Here is a 24001-nt window from a genome sequence, read left to right as displayed (position 1 = left end):
AAATCATCCACAATTTGATGGCAGTGAGGCAAGATGAGAGGGTGAAATGGATGTCAGGTGTGAAAGATAAGAAGGAAAGAAAGAGCTGAGTGTCATCAGCATAGGAGTGATGTGATACTCCAAAAGATGACATAATAGGAGAGAGGAGTATAAAGAAAAAAAGAAAAGGACCAAGAACAGACCCTTGTGGGACTCCGTGATCGAGAGGGAGAGAAGGAGGGTCGTGCTGGTCAGTGCCTAAGGGGCAAGCCTGTAAAGTCCTAATGAATAGCATAGCGCATCCGAACATTCTTGGGCACGTATTCTTAAACATATGCGAGTGCATATGTGGCTTGATGGAGCTCACTCCCACAGAGGCCCCATATTTGATGTGCGTGCTGCTGGACTGCTGTGAGATGACCCTTTTCACAACTAAGGTGAAAGGGCTTTGGCTAAACGGAGGATACCTTGCATGGTAACACCAATGACATCACTTAAACTAACAAGCATTATAATGAAGTTCATGAATTGGCAATAGTACTATAAATTTTCCCTCAGAGGCTCAATGTGATTCAAGCCCAAGTTCTCTCTAGACTTTACTACTGTAATAGCCTCCTCCCGAATCTTCCTTCCTCCACTCTCCGATCCAGAATAGGGCCGAAAGACTTATCATTGGCCTTAAGCCCAGGTACTACATCTCTCCTGCTCTACAAGGTCTTCACTGGCTCCCGGTTGCTACACGGATTAAATTCAAATCCCTTTGCATCATCCACAAAGCTCTCTAGGCCCGGAGACCACACTATCTTCAACTTTATCTCACTAAATACTCTCCCTCTAGACCACTTCACTCCTCTGGCATCACTCTTTGTGTGTAAATAGTTTTGTCAAAAAGAGAGCAGGGGGCAGGCTCCCTCCTTTGGAATAGCCTCTCCCCCCCTGCACCTTGAGCAGGACATTCTCAAATTCCTGTAGCTCCTTCAGACTCCTCTTTTTCTTTTCCTCCTCCTTCCCACCTTCTCTCCTCTGCTAAACAGTTGCTGAATCGGTGTCCTCTGCCCTTATGAATCTTCGGGCCTTGACCTCCCACTCCAATTTTTCCCAGCTCCTGTCTATCCACAGCACTTTGCATCTGCACACCCTCCGCTCTGGAGACTCGCACTTACTCCTCCTGCGGCGCAGGCCGTGTAGCACTCAACATTACTAGCACGTCATCCATGTCTCACCCACAAGCTCAATTCCCTAGCACTTACTCCCTTTTCCCTCTTCCTTTCTGCACTTGCACGTTCTGAATACTCACATGGCATAGTAGGTATGTCCCTCTTCCTCTTCCTCCTCTGCTCTTAATATTGTGTTTTAATGTATTTCCCTCCCTCCCTCCCTGCCCCCTGGGCGCATTGAAACAGTATTTTCTTATTGTATAAGCGCCTAACAATCAAACAATAAATAAATAAACTCCAGTAGTGCCAGACAAATCTGCGCTAGTATGTTGTCCCTGAGTACAGGCAGGATTCTCTGAGACCCACATGTTCTCATCCACCCTCTTCCTCCTGACCCTAGAGCAACACAAGCATTCACCAATTTCATATAGACAACATCACAATATCCATTTACTGCTGTAGAATCAAGTCGTGCGGCAGTAAAACAGCAACTATTTTCAGTCAGCATCACTTCTGTAAATCAGCACACAAAATGACTATGGTCCTTGATGCATCTTTTTTTTTCTTTTAAAGTGTTTTTATTAGCATTTTTTTTTAACACAAGACATTTTCAATACTTGTTACATTCACAGTATTCATTCGTAATATTTTCATAAAACATTTGTATAGGAACTATAAAAAAGAAAGGAGTGTGAAACAGTGTTAAACTCAAGTCTTGTGCTTGGTTAGGCATACTCTAGCTGCTAGTAAGAGGTTGCGTGGCAGATACAATAGTGATTTGTATGTCTCGTCTTTTTCTGATTCCACCCCAAACAGAACCAATAGGGGCGTTGGGTCCCTGTGGACCCCATCTATTCCTCGGATCCAGCCCAGCACTTCCCGCCAATATACCTGAACCTTCTCACATCCCCACCACTGGTGCCAGTAATCGCATTGTTCACCGCACCCCCTCCAGCAGTAAGGGGATGTCCCGGGGAACATTTTGGAGCCTTAGGGAGTTGCCCCATCTGGCATCGTGCAGGGCGCTTCTCAACTGAAGAAAGGACAATGGGGAGACGCCCGTGCCCTGAAGGTCAGCCTGCAGTTCCTCTCTGGTAGTAAACACTTAATTCTTCCACAACTGTCCCGCCTGGCTAAGACCCGCCTCGTACCATGACTGGGATTGCTGGATAGCACTTAGCGAGTTTTGAATGGGTGGGCACCAAATGCAACTCAGGGGTGAGGGCCAAGTCGTGATACCCTGCATGGCTCGTGATGGGCGCCAGAGAGACCACAAAACCTTAAGAATGGGGTGTTTTTTAATCCTCTGTGTCATGGCTGACATTGGGACCCACAACCACTCTCCCAGGGTGACCGGCGCGAAGATGTCATTTTCTATTGCCACCCACTGTTTTTCGGGGTTTTCCCACAGGTGGTCCGGGAGCACGCAAAGTTGTGCTGCTCTGTAATATTCCCCTAGGTCTGGGAAACTCATACTTCCCTCTTCTGTGGGTTGGATCAGTGTGGAATATGGGATCCTTGCTCTTTTGCCGGCCCATAGAAATCTCAACAGTATACGCTGCACCTCTGCTAGGAAGGATTCTGGGATCAAAACCGGGAGAGATTGGAATAAAAATAGGAATCATGGGAGAACGTTCATTTTGATGGCGGTGAAGCGCGCCGCCCATGACATGGGAAGTTTGCGCCATCTAGAGATGTCGTTTTGGATAGCTACCCACAGAGGAGTGTAGTTGGCATCAAAGAGGTCAGGCAGGGAGACCGTTATGTTCACCCCTAAGTAGCGGACTGAATCGGTTTGTACCTTGAAGTTCCAGTCAGACTTTAAACGCAGTGCCAGATCGGTGTTGTCTCTTAAGGGGACGGCTATGGTTTTCTGTAGGTTAACCCAGAAGCCCGAAAGGGTCCCCTATCGTGACAGCTCCTGGAAAAAGGCGGGAATGGAGGTAGAAGGCTCGGTCAGGTATAAGAGAATATCATCAGCGAACATTGCTAGTTTGTACTCCCTGCTCCCCCGCGGGATCCCTCTAATCATTGGGTTTGACCGGATGGCCTGGGCGAAGGGTTCAACAACCAGTGCGAAAATAAGAGGGGAGAGTGGGCAACCCTGCCTCGTACCTCGAGTAAGGTTGAAGGAACGCAATGAGACACCATTAATTGAGACCTTTGCGTGGGCAGAGCGATATAATGCTTCCGCCCCCTGTATCCACGCAGCTCCCAACCTCACCCTCTTCAGGACAGCCCTCAGAAAAGGCCACTCTACCCGATCAAAAGTCTTCTCGGCATCCACTGACAATAAGAAGGGATCTTCACCCGCTTCCCTAAGTGTTGCCATGAGGTCTAGGGTTTTTCTAACGTTGTCTGCCCCTTGCCGGCCTCTTACATACCCCACTTGGTCAGTGTGGACTTGTTGCGGAAGGACCTGGGCGAGGCGGGTGGCCAATATGCTGGAGTAGATTTTAGCATCCACGTTTATTAGGGAGATTGACCGGTATGAAGCGCACTCTGTGGGATCTTTAACTTCTTTGGGGATTACAATAATGATAGATTCAGTGAAGGAGTCGGGAGCTTGTCCAGATTCTAAGATAGAAGTAAATAGTTTGGCGAGAAATGGGGCGAGTGTGTCAGAGTTTCTTTTATAAAAAGCCGGCGTGAAACCATCCTGCCCCAGAGCTGAGCCCGCCTTAAGGGCTGAAATTGCTCCCTGCACCTTTGTCACAGTGATCGGGGCGTTGAGCATTGCTAGGTGTTCTCCGGCGATGGGGGGACGTGGCAGGCTAGCTAAGTATTCCTCAGTATCGAGGTGTGTGCCATTGGTCTCGGCCGTGTATAGTTCCGAGTAGAAATCTGAGAAGCGATTTACTATGTCTTGGGGATTTGTGAGTGGGTCGCCTAGTTCGTTTTTGACTTTGTAGACTGCTCTATCCGCCCTCTCTTTGCGGAGTCTATTTGCAAGCATGGTGTGTGCTTTGTCTCCAAGCGAGCAATGTCACCCTTTAGTTCTTTCTCTTTGAGCAGTCGGAGCCTTTTTTTAGCTGCTCCTTCTGATATTAGGATGCCCCTTATAGTAGCCTTCCCTGCTTCCCAGACCGTGTGCAGCGGCATACCATCTGTGTCATTAATTTCAAAAAATTCTGTGATGGCTTCGGAAAGGGTCTCCTTAAAAATGGGGTCTCTGCACAGCAGGTCATTACACCGCCACCGACGGTCCGGGGCAGGGAGAGGGCCCAGGTCTAATTTCAAGGTGCAAAGGTCGTGATCCGACCAAGCCACTATTTGGATGGTTGTTTCTAGAATATCACTCTCGTTTTCAGCTCCCAGTAGCAGGTAGTCTATTCTGGAGGAATAGCGATGTGGTGGTGAGAAAAAGGTAAAAGATTTTTTACCCGGGTGAGTTACATGCCAGGTGTCTATCAAATGATGTTCCCTAAACTGACTCAAGAATCTGTCGCCTTGGAGTGTGCTTGGGGGTAAGGAGTTTTGTTGTGCTGAGTGCCAATCGCATTCTCGGTCTGAAACCACATTGAAATCTCCCCCGCAAACCAGTGTGCCCTCCCTCCATTTATCAATGAAATCAAATAGGGGTTCGAAGAAACTCGATTGCCCCTGGTTGGGGGCATAGGCAGCGCACAGTGTAATGGGACGCGTTCTTAGCACACCCTTGAGCACAACGTATCTCCTGTGCGTGTCCCTTTGTATATGGTTCACCTACATACCCAGGGACTTATGTAATAGAATACCCACGCCCCCCTTCTTTTGCAAGCCGGATGCCCAGATCGCGTCCCCTATGTCCCTCCCGAAGATCCTTCTCTCTTCGCCCTTAATGTACTTTGATTCCTGTATGAAGAGGACATCTAGTTTGGATTGTATAAACTGTCTCGCTAACATTGACCTCTTTTGTGGGGAATTCAAGCCCTTAACATTGAGGGAGCCAAAGACTATGCCATCAGAGCTAGCCATATTCTAAAGTAAAGATCGCATTCTCTCTACCATCGCTTGCAAGACCCCTTTGTCCTGTGATAAGGTTAAAGAACAATTGCCACGTTTGTTTGTGTGTGTGAGTAGATTCTATGTGCACTGTGAACTTGGTGTCCTGAGTGGATAAGTGGACCCTCCCCCCTACCCCCTCCCTTATGTGGAGAACCGCTAGGTGCATTTTTGCTGGAAAAAAAGGGAGAAGGAGAAGGAAAAAAAAAGAAGAAGAAGACAAAAAAGAGACGCCCTCGATCAGAAAGGGCCACTCTGAGAGGACCCCTCTTCAGGCCCAATTATGACCTTAAACCATCGTGCAAGGAAAGATCAGTGCGTCCACAAGAGTGGACTAGGGTATAACGAGCCCCAAGAACTTAACTCAACCCGTGGATTGCAACCCGGACAAACAATTATCAAACATAACACTTCAACAGAACATTGCGATAGCCATTTCAGCGAGAGTTGGAACACAATAATGTGGCTCGCTCAGGAGGTGCCATGTAAGCAGTTCAAGGAGTATTCAGTCGTTTATATTTCCATTTTTGTTGCGCGCGTCCTCGTCTCGGGGGCTTATCGGCTAGTTCTCGGCGCGGGCCCTTTGGTTCCCTTCGTCCCTCTGCTTCTGAGTCCTTGGCTGGGCCCTGTAAATGGCGACGAGCCTGCTCCGCTTCTTCTACTGTGGTGAGCCTATACTCTTCGCCGTTGTACTCAAATGTGAGGGCGAATGGGTGGCCCCATCGATACCTCACGCCCTTTTCTTGAAGCCAGGTCGTGAGGGGACGGCACCCTCTCCTATTTGCCAGTGTCATTGCCGAGAGATCCTGGTATAGCTTCACTTTCGAGCCACGGAATTCAATCGTGTCTTTTATTCTCGCTTTTTGTAGGATGTCCTGCCTTTGCGTGCAGTAATGGCATTTAACTAGGACCGAGCGAGGGCCCCTCGCTGAGCCACCCGCCGTGTGCACTCTGTCGAACTCTAGCTTCGGGGGGTTTGTTTCATCGTAGAGAGAAAGAATCAAAGATTCTACTGTGCTCTCCAGGCTTGCCTGGGTTTCTCCACGCTCCTCCTCCAGACCGATCATACGGATGTTGGAGCGTCGCTCCCGATTCTCGAGGTCATCCACCTTTGATTCCATATCACGTTCTTTCTGTTCAAGGTCTAAGAGTCTAGCTTCGTATTGCATAGTCACAATGTCTCCAGAATGTTGGTTGTTCTCAACTGCTTCTAAGCGGTTTTCCACTTTGGCCACTTTCGTCTGTAGATCAGAAACTATTTCCGTGAGGTGGTTTTTCATTGACCTAATTTCTCCGAGCAGCAGGCGAATGTTGGATTTAGTCGCACTGTCGCAGTCGTTGCCAAGGATATCCGAAGTGCTTTGGGCTTCCTCTGCTTCCATGATTGTGTCAATGTGTCTAAACTTCCTCAGGGCCAACAGGGTCTGTGGATCCAGCCTTGTTACCAACAGAGCCCCCGGGCGACTGCAGCTGTGGGAGGGGACAGCTGGGCGAAGGGGGGAGCCCTCCCTCAGTCGTATTGCCGTGCCCAATACTCTGGTCAATACCTTTCGCAGCTCAGCGGTTAACTGCCCCGGACTTTGTGGCCTTCTGCGGGTTTGTTTGTCTTAGTGCGCTCCTAGTCTCTTCGCCTCCCCCCGGGCGCCTCTTAAGTAGGTCTAATGTTGTGCTGAGCAGCTTCCTTGGCGTTGTGTGGGGGTGCTTAGTTTGTGGAGGACTGTTGATGGTCCCGGGGACAGCCACAGGGCTCCACCAGTGGTAGTGGGCCTCTGCGGTGCTACTTGAAGCCAGCTCGTTGCCGCCTGAAGGGCCGTAAACCTCTTGTCCTCGTGTATGGCAGGGGCCGAGTGTTCGTGGAGAGAGCTCATACCAGGGTTGGCCGCGGTGTGAGGCCTGCTGGGGGGGGCAGCAGCGTCTCCCCCTGCGTCAGGTGGCCTTGTCTTGGTGCCCGCGTGGGGCTTGCCTGCCGAGGGGACTGGAACCGTGTTACAGGAGAGCTCCTGGGGGGAGCACAGTGCAGTGTCGGACACGGAGGGGGAGTGGGGCAGGAGCGGGTCACACGCATGGGGCTGCCGCCTACCTCCGCCGGGCCGCCCACACCAGCCACTGCCTGTCTGGTCGCCGAACGTCTGCCGGTGTGCTGGGTGCGACGGTTAACAGGTGCACCCCGCCGATGGCGTCTTCATCGCTGTGGCTCCTCGCCGGAGGCCCGGGATATCCCTTGTGTGCCACGCACACGTCGCTGCTGATGAGCCAAGTCCTTCCGGTGCGAACTCTCGTCCAACGCGCGAGGCGTGTAGTTCAGATGGCGGCCGCCATTTTCCCCCCTTCTCCGAGTAACCCGGGGGCTCCCGGCAGAAGACCGATATCTGTCTTTCCTCGCGGTCTTTTCCACCGGGTTCGCTTGTGCGGTTGCCAAATCGCTTTATCTCACTTTTCTGCTGATTTTGCTGTTCCAAGCTTTCCTTGCACTGTCCGAAAATATAGCATTTGTGGGCCTGAAGAGGGAGACGGTGGCTTAGGCGACCATCACGTCTGCGCCCCCTGGTGGTCTCCCCCTTGATGCATCTTTTAAGCATAGGATGATGGCGACACCCACAAGCTGAGAGCGTGTTGCCTGGACAGCCGATTGCTACTTCTGGCTAACCCCATCAAAAACAATTTGTGGCAGGGATGAAGCCAGCCTAAACAATTTTGTGGGGGCTGGATGACAGTTTTGAAAGCTGGACATCAGTGAGACCGTTAACCCATTTGGTGGGTGAACCCCCTCCCCCATTCTTAGCCAAGAGGCGAAACAGCTTTTTCACCTTTCTTTGGCCCATTAGATCAATTTTTCACCCCAATTGAGTGGTTGTTTAGTTTCACAATGTGGTGTTATTCATTGCCTGGGCGGGCTTTTGTCCTCTGCCTCTGTATGCTTGCTGCTGCTTCTGCCACGTTCGCCGTGGTGAGAAGTTTGACTGGCTCTTGCCATCACAACCCTTTGCCATCGCAGATCTGGGCTGGAACTCACAGCAGAGAGCTGCCTTCGGCCTCAAAATGGGCGAGCCTAATGCCTCCCAAGCGAAGGGCTGTCGTTGCCCACAGTTTGGAGGGCTCTGACCAGAAGCTAGAGTGACACTGTTGTAAAGACTTAGGGTGGTCAGACCTGGTCAGTCTCGGGGGGGTCAGAGTGAGTCAAAACATCAGTGATAGGTTGATCAACTCATCTGTGAATAGTTCCAGACACAAACTAATGGAATACAAGAGGCTATCCAACGTGGCACCCGGGCACAACCTTGGCAGAAAAGCATGTGGTTGTGCAAGGTACACCATCACAAAGAATGAATGATGAACCACCTGGTATAATGGCTCCAGAATCAACATCATCACATGCAGTGATACTGGCTCAGCTGAAGCTAGCTTCATGAGTTATGGGGATCGAATGCGCTATCAATGCATTGGCAGGGAGTGGAGGTGTGGATATTGCCGCCATTGGCAAGACGCAATGCATATTGGAAAAGCGTCACATGATAAAAAAGCCAAAGAGGACAGTGTCCCTCCCTCTGCCCCTAATGATGTCACACTTCTCCATATTCTGAAACCTTACCCAGACCAGGGAAGCCTTGATTCACAATGTCTCTGCATGCTCCACCCTCGCGGGTTCACAAAAGTGAACCCTCTAAACCAATCCTACCTGCCCCGGCCACCATGGGCACGTGTCGGCATGTCGCAAGCGATTGACCCATTTCTGAAAATACTGTTAATTCATTCCCCGAACATCTCCAGAAAGCCCCGGCATGCCCCACACTAATAATGCACAGAGGAAGCTCCTACAATAAGTTTCCCCAAATTCCAGGACCATGCACTCAGATCGCCAAAGCCTGAAGTGAAAAGTTTCCTTGCGGTCTTATGAACAGGGCCTTCTATTTAGGAGGGCAGTTATCAGAAAGCTTGCAAACATGTTACCAGCAGACTTTGATGCATCTTGTATAGCTTGTTAGGGTTGCGTTGCACAATGGGTGCCTGGTAGGTGTGCTGCTAACTGTCCTAGGCAAACCCTATCGTATTGTTGCCACTTTGGGAAGATCTGCATCGCAATAGTGGTCATACGGTACCCAGCCTGTTCCTCTTACTTTGATGTTAAGCACAGTATTCTTGTCCTGCCATAGTGCTGTTTACCACTTTAGAATAACAACTGGGCACCTATTTATTTATGTAGGTGGTCCCCCAATGCAGTAAGTGCTTCTATGTTTGGTGGATCGCTTCCACAGATTATATCCAATCAAAATGTAAAATTGAAGTAAGTAAAAAGGTTCAGAAGTGTGGAGTCCTGGTTGGAAACAGGATAATAAAATTATACAGCTGGTACGCATGGGATCAGATAAAGGGGGTGTGGTGAATGAGGGTGGAGCTGCTTCATGACGTCCTGCCTTTGGGGCCTTCTGAGCGGTGGAAGTGGAAACATACTTTGCTTTCCTTCTCATAGAAAAATTGCTGAGGCAGACTGGTGGGGAGATTTCCCAGAATCCATCTGGTGAGGTGTGGCCGAAGACCAACCCACTGGGGTCAAAACAGTGTGCCCATCAGGTTAGCCCAAACATTCCAAAGCGTAACCAGAGATGCAGCAAGAGAGGCAACCAGACAACTGGGGAGACCAATGGACCCAAAGCTTACTCTTATCTATAGTGATCTGCGGTGGGGGTGAGGCCTTCAAATCCCCACTGCTCTTGGTCTTAGAGGTCCCTGGAAAATGGGACCAACTATGGAATCAGATTCCAAAACCCAGGGACATGGATTTGTGGTGCTAGCTACTGCACTAGATGCCCAGGATCAGTGCAAACATAGGTACGTTTTCCTCTCATGATTACATCGGGTTAGTGGCAGTTGGGGTTGCTGGACGAAGGGACTCGAACACATGTCTCATCCCAAACCCAGACAAGACAATCATGATAAAGGAGGCACCTGTGCAGACAATCCATGAGGTGAAGAACATGGCAGAAGCAACAGCATAAGAAGGACCATTCTGCAGGACCCAGCAATGTCCTTTGGTCCACCCAGGGGAGCCAGAGGGTTCTGTCAGCCAGCAGGAAAATGGTGCCATGAGGAAGACACTGGCTGGAGAAGACCCAGGACATCCCACAATAAGGGCGAGGCACAGCAGCAGGAATTCACTCAGATTCCCAGATCAAGATAACAAGGTGAGACTCTTAGCCTTTGACCAATTGGGCCAGAATGGTGTTACCATGGGTACAGCAGCTGCAGGCAAGGATTAGCCCAGCAAGTACAACCAGTCAGAGCAGCAAGGAAGGATGGGCTAAGTAACAAAAGGGCTCAAATACTGATTAGAGCAGGTCAGGAGAGCAGAGATGTAGGGGCAGGGGTACAGTCAGTATGGCTACATCAGGATCCACAGCAGCAGCCAATCTTGGCAGCAGTCTTCATGGGAGTTCAGGAATGAAGCAGTACTATTGAGGAGAATGAAAGGCTGTGTGGTGGTGATGGTTCGGATTGGGTTATTCTTTTGTGCGCGGTTCCCTAAAGAGGTATTTGCGAAAATGAATTTGATGTGGGGGAGGACTGTGTGGTTAATTACTAGTTCTGTACAGTTTTCCATCTCCAAACTGATGAGCATGTTTGGAGAAAAGACCCTCACGGACATAATATGTGGCATGGAGGAGCACCTGAGGAGAAGATAGGACATTCTGCTGCCATGCCTCTTTTTCACCTTCTGGGAGGAGCCACAGAATGGGGTAGGATTCAGTCCATTAGAAGCCACCCTGTTAGGGTTCCCCTAAGTCTGATCCGAGAAGGATGTTAGGGTACCCCCGAAGTCCATCCCACATCATAGTGGATTATGTACTTGGGCTCATATCCAAAATGGAGAATAGAGTACCCAGAACTTGCGGGTAATTTGTGGGTCTGTTCTCGTTGTCACCAGGTTAATTAGACTAGTCTGTCCATGATATTGACACTGAGGACAGTAAGCCAGTAAAGAGCAGAATTTACAGGAGGAGGAAGAATCGAAGATGTTGGCCGTCGGGGTTATTAGGCCATCCAATAACATATGTGCTAGTCCTGGGGTGCTGGTTACTAAAATAGGAAAACTGAGGTCTTCTTTTGTGGATTACAGAGAGCTCAATTCTATCACTAAGACAGATTCTCACCCTCTGACTTGTGCAGTAATGCTTGTCGATAAGTTAGGGACTGCCAAGTACATCAGTACCTATGATCTCATGACCGAGTATTGGCAAGTTGGCCTGCTTGACGGGGTGAAGGTGACGTCTACATTTTTCACATTAGATAGGCACTACCAGTTCACTGCCATCCCGTTTGTGTTAATAAATGCTGCTGCCACCTTTCAGTGGATGATGACACAGGTCCTGTCTGGCTTAGAAGAATTCAGAATTGCCTATTTATATAACATTGCCGTGTGTCAAGACTTCAAAGTTGCAGACAATGCTGAGCACTGTGACTTACCGATAACACCAAGTTGGTGGTGGCAAGGAATAGCCTCTTCAGTCAAAGCTGCAAGCAGTGAAGGATTTGGGTAGCCCCGCCGCCCAGACATAAGTCTTCCAACCAGGGGCATGGAACCCTTGCCTTTCCCTTGAATAACTTAACATCCAAGAAGTTGCCAAAGAAGGTCACCTGGACGCCTGCCAGCCAAACAGCTTTCCAAATCTTAAATGGTGGTTTTGTATAGAGCCCATTTCTAAAGATCCTAGCTTATTGTCAGGCATTCAATATACAGACACACACCTGTGAATTTGAAATTGGAGCAATGTTAGCACTGCTAAACTCTGAGGGGGTTGTATAATCATTAGCCTAAATTAGCAGGCGCATGACAACGCAAGAATGCTACTGGGGCACAATTGTAAAAGAGGCATTTGCGGTAATTTGGGCAGTATGCAAGTTGAAACCCTACATTGTGGGTCCAACCTTAATACCCAAACTGACCACAGACCTCTCAGGTGGCTGATGGCCATGCAGGTTTAGAATTCCAAGTTGCTGTGCTGGGCCATATCCCTACAGGGAGTGAATAAGGTCATCCAGCAAACACCTGGATCGCGGCACTTCAATGCAGATGGCATCATTAGTTCATTTTGCTTTGAGGATGAGCCAGACTCTTAGAAGTGTGGTGCTCATCTTTTTGACTGTGCAGCACGTGACAGAATGCCATCTGGAGAGGGAAGCAAAGACCAAGCTTTTTTCATTTTTATGAATTTAAAATTATACAGGCAATTCTGTTTCTGCAAGGGAGGTCTGCATATCAGAGCGCTCTTTCATTAAATGTTTCATGCCAAAATTATACTGCAATCATGTGCCTCTGCTGAGCAGCAGGCCAGGTTCCAAGGTCACATATGCATTCCTGACAATTGCTGAAACACAAGTTCCCACAGGTAAGGGAGGTGTTTTTAATCTTCTACATCGCTGATAAAAACCTAACAATTGTGTGCCTTTGTCATTCTGGTGGCACATAACTCTTTAAATATAAACCATGCCTGGTTTTGGCATGGTGACTGCTAACAACACACAATTATGCTGGCACAGTAAATTGATATCACACTAATATAAACTCTGTGAGCAGGGCCCAGGTGTGAAACGACGGATGTGTATTTGTTTCTGGTCTGACTGTCTCCATAATTGCCACGTGGAAAAATGGTCAGAATGCTGCCTCTTTGGTACCCCAGAGGAAGGCCAACACCTTCTTTCCAGGGCACAAGAACTTCCCCAGGAGGTCTCCTGGGAACAGTGCTTCAAATGCAGCACTGCCATAACAAAGCCTCTCTCAAACGAGGCTGCTGACCACTGGAGCCCCCTGAAGGCTGCAGGAATGGGAAGGGGGTGGAGATAGAGTAGCCAAGACAGAAAGGTGAGCTGAGAGAAGGGTTTCACCATCTTGGTTTCTGTTAGGGCTCTCTACCTCTTGTACCCCCATTTCCTATAGGCAAGGCACACTTTTGCAACAAGTGCCATTGGCCTTCTGACATCACACTGAGCCTGGATTGGACCCCTTACAGCAAGCATGTTTAGATTAATCCTCTATGATATTTTGTCTTTAAAAGGAGATAAATCCTCTCCCTCTTTGATTCCTCTGTGGACTCTCAGAAGACAAGAAGAATTCATCTAGACCTCTGCCAGAGAGGTGAAGACTGAAGGCATCCAAGACAGACAAGGGATTTTATCCCCCAACCATTCCTAGGGAACAGTGAGAATTGTTTTAATGAACTGCTGTGGACCAAGGCCTTTGTGATGGCTGTGGCATCGGAACTAGGATTATGCGTGGAGGTGAAGGGGCACCTGTTGGTGCCACCCAACTTCATGGAGGGGGTGGGCAGAACTGAAGGACTTACATCACCCGAGGCCCTGGACCGGGTTTCACAGCAACTACAAAACCAAGGAGGTGAATCCCTACTCTCCCTGCCTCTGAACCAAATCAACACTGGTTTGGGTAACTTTGACACCGTCCAAGCTGCTGCACAGGAACCAGCAGAGTCCTCTCTGACCTCGGCACTCTTTGAGTCTCTGATGGTGTCACAAACTGACAATGCAAAGTTCTTATTTTTACTGTGCCATGCGAGAAAGTAATCCAGTCCTGTTATTTACGGGGAATTCTGGGACTTAAGTTGTCTTTTCCATTTTAAATGTAGGACTACAAGTCCCAGAATTCCAAGAAAACAAAACAGGGCCCAGGGGCCGATCTTGAGGTGCATGCAATAATAGGAAAGTGTTTTTCCATGCAGGAAGAACACTTTTCTTAAAAAGCACCATAACCCTCCCCCTGACCCCAAACCTCAGTCTTTACGTATGCTTGACCTAAATGTACTAGGACCAGATAGTTAGTCTGTCCTGCCCCCCCCCCCCCAACTTCACCCCCCACCATTTTTCATCCCGTAGCTTGGTCGCAACTGTAACACTTCATGCACTTGCACTAGGAGAAATGTTGTCAGGCCTAGTATGCTAGTTTTTCTGTTTAGATCATTCGGAATCTTCAAGGCCTAAGAATGATTACTGTATTCCCTTATTCCCTTCCCGCTTTGACGCACTTTGAGGCACTCTACATGTGTATAAGCGCTCTATAAATAAACAATAAATAAATAAAATAAATAGTCGGTTCAAGTAATAAGCCTCAACCTTTGCATGTGACTGATTTAGAGCCTGACAACAGCCCTAGCAACCCTCATTAATGCAGAGTCAAAACACGGCACATATGAGGTGTCGTTAACATCTTCTACACTAATTCTTTCTTTATAAGAAAGGCATATCCCAGAAGGCAGCACCACTTTTGTAATTTACAGATAGCACAACTAAAATTGAGTAAATAAGAAAAGCGGTAGACTTTTTAGAAATCTTCGTAATGACACTGGTGCACATGTTGTTTCCACAACAAAAGATTTTAGCTGCTTCAGCAGCTCCCCTCCAATCCTTCCACCCACCTTAGAATGCCGGTGCTGGAAACTGGAGGGGAGCATGTCGGTTTTCCACTCTTCTATTCTCACAAGGTAAGACTCAGGCGGAGTGTCTTTGTCATGCATGGCATGGGAGAACATGGACGTTGGTCAATGACAAGCATCCTTTGTGACCTACACGTGACTGTGACAATATTCGCTGCGGTGGGAAAGTCTTTTACCTGTAACATGTGTCCTCTGTCATGGGCATTCTACTTAGATTCACTGTTTGTGCAATACCCCCAAGGAATGGGCGAGTCATTTTGCTCTAAACTATCTTCTCATGAACGGGTAGGCACATGTGCCAATTCACAGAGGTGTTTCTCCCTTGGGTGTGCCAAGTGTCCGCAGAAGATATCAAAAGTAACCATGCAGTTTAAGTGTGAACCAAACCACTACAAGAAAAGTGCAAGCAAAAATACCTTGATTGAAATCTAACACAGGTGTTGCAAGTGACAGGCCCTTTAACACCCATTACTTGTTAACCTACACATCTGAAGATGGGAAGGAGGACAGACCCAGGCCTACATCCACCATGATGCCAGTGTCCAATGCATATTTGAGTGTCGGGTGTTCAGCGGTTGGGCAAGTCGATGAGACCCCTTAAGTGCCAAGGACGAGTAAACTTGTCCTTTTTGCACAGTCTTGCATAATAGCCTGGCAGAAGCCGCCCCCTACCCCCTTCTGCATGCATCTCCCTTCTATCAATCGCCTGCAGAACACGCAGGGAGCAGGGTACAGCAGCCGGGTTTGATGTCACATCCTGCTCCCGGCATTTACTGTGAATCTGAGACACAGAGTCTAGAATATTCCATATTTGAAGACTACTTACGTGTAACGCTGACTCTCCCGCGCAGCCATCCTCCCTAGATTTACAATCTAAACAGTGACCCCTGTAGCCAGGGAGGATTATATAAGGATCAGCCCTGGGCAAAACGAGTACTGCTGAGTTGGGTAAAAGGACATTTGATATATAAGCGTCAAGAGACAGATCGTTGTGTGCTGTGCATTCGGGAGAGTTCACTCTCCTTCCGGCCGGGGCAATGTAGGCAAGATAGATTCGATCTCCTGTCAAGTGATGAGAAGCTGGAGGAGTCTGGCATAAAGTGATATGTAAGCAACCAATATCTAATCTAACAATATAATAAAAGGCCATATGTATGTTTGTCCCTGTATGTTTGACCAATGCAGTAGCTTTGAATGTTGTCACCGCTAGAGGGAGCTGTTGCCTTAGAATAAATAGTATTTGTATTTGTATTTATTTGTATTGCACACCTTGCCCGAGGGCTTATGGGCGCATGTTCGGGGAAGTTACAGATTACAGCATATGTAAAACAATATACAGTTACAAGTTATAGTTACAGTACAGTATAGTGGCCCTACTGCGTTAATGTAAACCTGTACTTTGGCCCATGTACACGGGCTATTACACCAGTTAATAATAAATAATCAATGAGGATTTCTTAGAGCGACTCACCACAGCTGAATAGCTCACAACCCAAGGGATCGCCTTTGACATTAGGTATGCCTACAACTCAAATCTCCAGCATGGCTGACTCAGCCTATTATGCTTCCAACATTGATAGCACTGAGCGGCATTAAGTTGGTCAATAACAGCAGCGGCCATTACACGACTTAGGGGTAGGAGGGATCTGGCATGAATATTTGACATTGCTATTAATCAGCTGTAGGCGGGTGGACCCTTGAGTTGAGTGCACACCATGCCATTGCCTCCTAATGATATTGTGATATAAATGTGTTCCCTCTACTTCCGTCCCCTACCCTCTTGACAGACGGACACCATGCGGGTAATCTACGCCTACGGTGTTGATGATGCCATTGAATACCACGCCGGCCGCAGAGGCACCAAATCAATCCAGCTGCTGCAGGAGGACCAGCCTGCCCGCCTGCCACCCCCGAGCACCTTTAACATCAAGGAGTTAATAATGGATAACGTAAGTGATGCTATGATCTTATCACTATCCTGTGTACGTCTTTCGATGGGTCATATCTAGCGTTCCACCGTAAGTGAATGGGCAGAACCAAGGTTGGAAGGAAAGAAGCCACAGCAATAGGCTACGGAAGCACATGCAAGTTTACTGCAGAAAGTGTCATAGTATGGAAGAGGCGCCCTTCAGTTGTGGTACTTACTTCTCCAACCAGCGTGTGCAAACCCAGTGTGGGGGAATTCTTGGTGTGGCATCTCATTGCTAGGGATATAGTTGGGTTGGGACGTGGGTAGTCGGAGCAAAAAGAGCGGGGCAAGATTTTTGGATGGAGTGCATGGAAAGCTGATAGCAGTCTAAGGCTTCGCCTACACCACATCATCCTTACTGGAGCGGCCTTACACATTCTTCTAGCCAAGCTGCATATACGAAGATGTGCTCCCTGGAGCATATCACGTGGTAAGGTCAACCTACTCAGACATGCTGGACGTGTATTGCAAAGGCCGGGTGGCCATAAAACACCTGTGCGAGGGGTTCCTCAGAAGTAGGGTGGTAATATCATTGCTGCCCATCGATAAAAGTAGACCCATGCAAGAAAGGTTCAGCCATTGTGGTTCAAGGCCCAAAGGGTGCGGAACGACTGCAGGGATACGTCATTTTAAGAAATCAGAAGGCACAATTACAGCATATATACACAAGTCCAAGGAGGTGTTGTACATGCCCTTACGAATCTCGAGTTTTATTAACAGCACTTTGAAATTGATTTCTCAAAGTTCTTGAGGCTGCAGGCGGACTTGGCAAAGGGATGTTTCTGGCTAGTACCGCAACCCCCCATTAGCACCCTCCTATCTAACTCTGGGGTCCCTAGCGCCCACATTTATTGCCTCATCACGAGTTTGGCAGCAACCCTTAAATGCACCACTAACGCTATTATAGCCACATATAAGGGTCCGCCAAATCACGGGTGAGCTGTGGTAAATCTGCTGTGAATTTGCTGATTTTTGGCGCTATTACCGCCGCACTAATACCGCCGGCGGTAGTAGTGCCGAAAATTCTCCATTGGGCCCAATGGGGAATGGGGAATTCCCAAATGGGCCAAATGGTGAATGGTGACTTACCGTTCTGCCAAACCCGTGATCCGGTGGTAATAGCGCCGGGGGGTTTGGCGGTAACGCTAATAGCCCCGGCAGTAACACCACCGGGGATACCGCCCAACTCGTGATGAGGATTCTATAGCTCTGTGACCTATACTGTCTAGGACAGCCTGCCTGCGTCAGGAGGGCCTAAGGCCAAGGCGTGTTCTAATTTACTCTCACTAGGGAGTCCTAAAGATCTCCTATTCTAACAGTCCCAAAAGAGTGGTCTCAGTAATATTCTGAATGGTGCCTGTATGTTCTCAGACACTCTCTCTTTCCCGCTCACTCCTTTTCACTCCTTTCCCTAGTCTCATTCCTCCCTAATCACTACCCTCCTTTCTCCTCCTACTCGCTCTCTCATCTCCTCTTCCTTTTCCCCCAATGTCTCCTCTCTCTCCCTACTTCCTCCAGTCTTCTCACCCTCGCTCCTCTCTCTTCCTACCCCTCACATCCCTCTCTCTTGTTCCACCTCTCTCTTTTTCTGTACTTCTGGTTTTCTCGCACCCTTCGCCCTTTTCTATCCTTACCTCTTCCCTCCTCTACTAACTACGTCCTTCTACCGCTAACCTACCGCTCCACAACTCCATTCTCTCACCCTCTCCCTCTCAGCACTTCACTACCACTTTCACCTTCACCCTCTTACACTTAATACTCTCAAACTACTCGTCTAAACCCTGTTCTACTACCACTCACTCTATCATACACTCTCACAATCACAGCAGCACTCATTCCACTTAGTACCACTCACTCTCATGGACAGTAGCGCACCTTTGTCTGGTTCGTCCACAGACTCTTCGGTGCTCCACTCCATCTTCAGTTCTTTGCCTGGTGTCTCGGTCCACCTCCACACATCATGACCTCATGCAAACACCTTTCACTGTGTTTCATTCCACTGGTCTTTTATACCTGTGATTTCTTTCTTTTGTCTCTGCTCACCCCTCCACTGTTTTTATGTCTTAGCTGATACTATGGACCAATCAATGTCTGCTGTTTCCGCTAGGGGTGTGTCTGTACATTAGGAGTCATGAACAAGTCCTTTTTCCTCATGTAATATTTGAATGATTCTCTGTTTGCCGGTGCTTGCTCCGCAGGCTGCTTTCTTGCAGTTGTATCGCTTTGGTCTTCGATGTCGAGCAACCGCTGCCAGAGATTTAGGGTCAATCTCTACGCTACCAGCTTTGTTCGGCAGTCCTCTGGGTCCCTCTGACATGACATTACGTGTTGGTTCTTATGGTCCTGAAATTCAAACGGAGCACTGGCCAGTATTACAGGTGCAAGTCATTGGTTGACAGACACTGGTACCAAGATTAATCATCAGGGTACAGTTGGGGGGGGGGGGGGTTCAAGGTCTTGGGCTCTCCCAACCACCTCACCCCACCTCTGGGGTATGACTGGCTCTAGAATACCCCCCTGCTAGGCCTCCTATCCCAGGTTAGGAGGGGACTTTGTTCCCCCTGACAGGATCAAGCAGCCTGACCCTGTCACAGAGGGCACATCCCAAGTGCAGCACGACATCGGGCCTAGACCTCTCACTACTAGATCTGGACTGCGCTCCCTACTAGAAGGTATGTCGTGAGATGGCTGTCATCAAAACAGTGGAAGCCGCAAAATGGCTAAGCTCCATTGCGCTTACCAAGAAACACGATGCCCATGTAGACCATTGTGTAAACCTCTGTAGCCCGGGCACGAATGTGGTTCCTGACCATTATCCTCTTGCATATATTAATCATCTAAAAAAACACCTTGGAAAATTCATTTTTCTTTTAAATAATTAATATTGAAAAGCACATGCCACAAAATGAATCTCCACCCGGACTCCAAACACCTCACTGGCCCTGTGGACCCTAACTGTACTTTCCAAATCAAGTGCCACTTGGTCCCTCTCCTCTGAGGGGTCACGCTTTGCGTGAGTGATGATCTTCACTTTATATGCAGCACTCACAGAGTCGTATTTTTTCACGGTGATATATCGGTGTACAGAGCCAGAAGGAAGTGTACATTTGAGTGTTGGCTAATGTAAGCAGGCACATCCGAGCAGCCCCGCGCCATAGACTAAAAAGGGCAGCTTTCAGCAGACCAAAGTGCAATACTTAGAATACATTATGTTTATGTTTATGTTTATTATTTGATAATAACCCAGGGGCAGCAGGGCGCAGCAGGTACAAGGTTACTTAAGCTTGGGTTGCATACAGGGAATAAGAAGCATATCAATACAGTACATACATGTCGATACAAACAATTGGAGATGAAAGGCTAACATATTACAGTGTTGAAGGAGTATACAAAAACGTAAAAGGGTAAGCACAGAAAAATCATGGACTAGGTTTCAGGAGTATCATGGCCGTATTAGTTGTCATTGACCAGAGCCAGTTTTTTACCTTACATCGGAAGTTGGTATAGGGTAGGTTAGCCCTTAGTGCTGTAGGCAATGCGTTCCACGCCTGGGCAGCTCTGACCGGGAAGCTATCTCCGCCCGCTTTGGATCGTCTAAATCTAGGGGTTTCAAGCAGGAGGTGGTTAGTAGCCCTAGTGTGGTGTCTGGGCGATTTTCTGGTCAGTTTGGCCGAGATGTAGGGGGGTGCTGAGTTGTTGAGCCCTTTGTGGGTGAGCGATAGTGTCTTGAGAAGGATTCTGTCGCTAATTTTGAGCCAGTGGTGGTCTTTCCTGATGTTGGATATATGTTCTCTGCGGGGTATGTCAAGAGCTGCTCTAAGAGCGTTATTTTGAAGGATTTGCATGCCAGAAAACAACATCAACCCCCAAATGCAGCCTAGTGTCAGACATCAAAGATGCTCCTATCTCAACTTTATCTCTGCTCCCATGGGCATGGGACAAGAAATAGGCCCGGTCACTCAAGTGTCCCACCCCTTGCTTCAAAAAAGGGGCCCACCCCTCGCCTCATGACCCTTGACCTCTGATGACATCACCAGAAGTGATGCCATTTGACCCCCACCCCAAAGTGACATCCCAGGAAGCGATGAAACGCAACCTTTCACCCCTTGACAAAACAAGAAGTGGAATCAAGTAGCATTGTACCTAAGTACACTAAATTACTGGGAATCCAAACAGAAGTCCAAGGCCAAATGATAATATGTTATTGTATAGCACTTACGCTTAATTTCTTTTTTTATAGAACAAATATGCATACAATATCACCCAACCTGTGTTGGTACTCATTTATCGACCTAAGAAGGATGAAAGGCTTTTTTCCTTCCAAACCGGCCCAGGCATGGCCAGAAACCGTCCCCCACTCCCTACGGACAAATTCGGCCCGGCCACTGATGGCAGACTCTTATGCAAAGTCCATCTGAGGTTGCTCTGCAAAAACAAAACCTTTGAGTGGATTCCTGAAGAAAGGACCCATGTGTGATTGGCCTTCCAACAAGAGAAAGATGACATTATGGCACCAGCCTGCTTCAAACCTTTTGACCCATCTAAACGCACCAAACTAACAGTTGAGGTGAGTCCCCATGGGCTGGGAGCAGATCTCACAGAGAGGGCAGCAGGATCAGAAAGTAGCGGGTGCGTTCGCCTATAGATCGCGGACAGAATTGGAAAGCCGCTACTTAGTGACAGACAGTGACATGGTGGCTTTTATATGGGCTGCAGGGTGCCTTCAGACACACATTTGTGGGAAGGGCTTCACCTCATGTGCTGGTCACCACCCGCACATTCATACGCTCACTCTAGGGGGCAGTAGTGGACTGGTCTACACGGATTTCAGGAGGTTTCCCGGTGGGGCTCTACACAGTGTGCCTCTTATCTGTCAGCACCCTGCTTTTCTGCCCCTCTCACCCTATCCCCCAGTCACCACAGCCCGTTCCTTCTATCTCTTCCCAGCCCCCCCACATCCAGTTGAAGCAATACTCTTGTTATAAAGCTTCCAGTATATTCTTACTCACTCTTAACAAATGTTTTATGTCCGTTTTTTTGTTATGTTTAACTTCATTTTATTATCTATATATAGTCAAGTGTACCGCAAAATTCACCATTTGGTCCAATTTTTCCACATTTTCGTGGGCAGAGAACCCCAAGCCCTCAATAAAGTGTTGGGATTGCGCCCTACATTCGCTTGCATGGTGTGATGTGGGGCCAATTTCCAAAATATTTCCAGGGCCTCTTTTGGTTCCCAGTCCACTACTATCAGTGGGGCCCAAAAAAGCAGAATCTTGAAAGGCAGGACTAGCTGTTAAATTGCAGGACTTCTTCATGCAGAATATGTGGCCCGGTGGAGAGACAACCAAGCCGACTGCCTTCCTTGCCTCGCACCTACAGGCCCAGGTCCTCTTGCTGGGGCGCTGTAGCATCACGGTGGGCACAGGTCCTCATGCTGGGAATCGAGATGAAGGCGCTGTCGCATCACGGTGGGCCCAGGTCCTCATGCTGAGAATCGAGATGACGGCGCTGTAGCTTCACGCAGGTGGCAACCACAGTGGGCACAGGTCCTCATGCTCGGAATCGTGATGAAGGCGCTGTCACATCATGGTGGGCACAGGTCCTCATGCTGGGAATCGAGATGAAGGCGCTGTAGCATCACAGTGGGCACAGGTCCTCATGCTGGGAATCGAGATGAAGGTGCTGTCGCATCACGCAGGTGGCAACCACGCTGGGCACAGGTCCTCATGCTGGGAATCGAGATGAAGACGCTGTAGCATCACGGTGGGCACAGGTCCTCATGCTGGGAATCGAGATGAAGACGCTGTAGCATCACGCAGGTGGCAACCACAGTGGGCCCAGGTCCTCATGCTGGGAATCGAGATGATGGCGCTGTAGCATCACGGTGGGCACAGGTCCTCATGCTAGGAATCGAGACGAAGACGCTGTAGCATCAAAGTGGGCACAGGTCCTCATGCTGGGAATCGAGATGAAGGCGCTGTCGCATCACGGTGGGCACAGGTCCTCATGCTGGGAATCGAGATGAAGGCGCTGTAGCATCACGGTGGGCACAGGTCCTCATGCTGGGAATCGAGATGAAGGCGCTGTAGCATCACAGTGGGCACAGGTCCTTATGCTGGGAATCGAGATGAAGGTGCTGTAGCATCACGGTGGGCACAGGTCCTCATGCTGGGAATCGAGATGAAGGCGCTGTAGCATCACGCAGGTGGCAACCACGGTGGGCACAGGTCCTCATGCTGGGAATAGAGATGAAGGTGCTGTAGCATCACGCAGGTGGCAACCACGGTGGGCACAGGTCCTCATGCTGGGAATTGAGATGAAGGCGCTGTAACATCACGGTGGGCACAGGTCCTCATGCTGGGACTCGAGATGAAGGCGCTGTCGCATCACGGTGGGCACAGGTCCTCATGCTGGGAATAGAGATGAAGGTGCTGTAGCATCACGCAGGTGGCAACCACGGTGGGCACAGGTCCTCATGCTGGGAATCGAGATGAAGGCGCTGTCACATCACGGTGGGCACAGGTCCTCATGCTGGGAATCGAGATGAAGACGCTGTAGCATCACGCAGGTGGCAACCACAGTGGGCCCAGGTCCTCATGCTGGGAATCGAGATGACGGCGCTGTAGCATCACGGTGGGCACAGGTCCTTATGCTGGGAATCGAGATGAAGACGCTGTAGCATCAAAGTGGGCACAGGTCCTCATGCTGGGAATCGAGATGAAGGCGCTGTCGCATCACGGTGGGCACAGGTCCTCATGCTGGGAATCGAGATGAAGGCTCTGTAGCATCACGGTGGGCACAGGTCCTCATGCTGGGAATCGAGATGAAGGCGCTGTAGCATCACGGTGGGCACAGGTCCTCATGCTGGGAATCGAGATGAAGGCGCTGTAGTATCACGCAGGTGGCAACCACGGTGGGCACAGGTCCTCATGCTGGGAATCGAGATGAAGGCGCTGTAGCATCACGGTGGGCACAGGTCCTCATGCTGGGAATCGAGATGAAGGCGCTGTAGCATCACGCAGGTGGCAACCACGGTGGGCACAGGTCCTCATGCTGGGAATCGAGATGAAGGCGCTGTAGCATCACGGTGGGGACAGGTCCTCATGCTGGGAATCGAGATGAAGGCGCTGTCGCATCACGGTGGGCACAGGTCCTCATGCTGGGAATCGAGATGAAGGTGCTGTCGCATCACGCAGGTGGCAACCACGGTGGGCACAGGTCCTCATGCTGGGAATCGAGATGAAGGCGCTGTAGCATCATGCAGGTGGCAACCACGGTGGGCACAGGTCCTCATGCTGGGAATCGAGATGAAGGCGCTGTAGCATCATGCAGGTGGCAACCACAGTGCAGGGGGGCGCCCATAGCTGAATGCCAACACCATAATCATCTAATCCACGGCACATGGATGGCCGCCCAAGCAGCAGACGAAAATGGATCACCGTCTATATGTCACAATGGCTGCAGCCGGCCAC

General features: G+C 49.2%; 1 protein-coding gene across 1 annotated transcript in view; it reads left to right on the top strand.

Annotated features, from left to right (window-relative positions):
- Positions 1-24001, top strand: part of LOC138580944 (putative DBH-like monooxygenase protein 2) — a 298284-nt gene that overhangs the window by 153103 nt on the left and 121180 nt on the right. Inside the window, exon 3 of the mRNA XM_069651882.1 lies at positions 16345-16506. Within this exon, the coding sequence (XP_069507983.1) occupies positions 16345-16506 (162 nt within the window). The remainder of the gene's footprint in view (positions 1-16344; positions 16507-24001) is intronic.

Source organism: Ambystoma mexicanum, chromosome 3p, assembly GCF_040938575.1.
Source record: "Ambystoma mexicanum isolate Mex_15411 chromosome 3p, UKY_AmexF1_1, whole genome shotgun sequence".
Taxonomy (NCBI): domain Eukaryota; kingdom Metazoa; phylum Chordata; class Amphibia; order Caudata; family Ambystomatidae; genus Ambystoma; species Ambystoma mexicanum.
The sequence above is the reverse complement of the archived record's forward strand: the minus strand, read 5'-3'. Positions and strand labels throughout refer to the sequence as shown.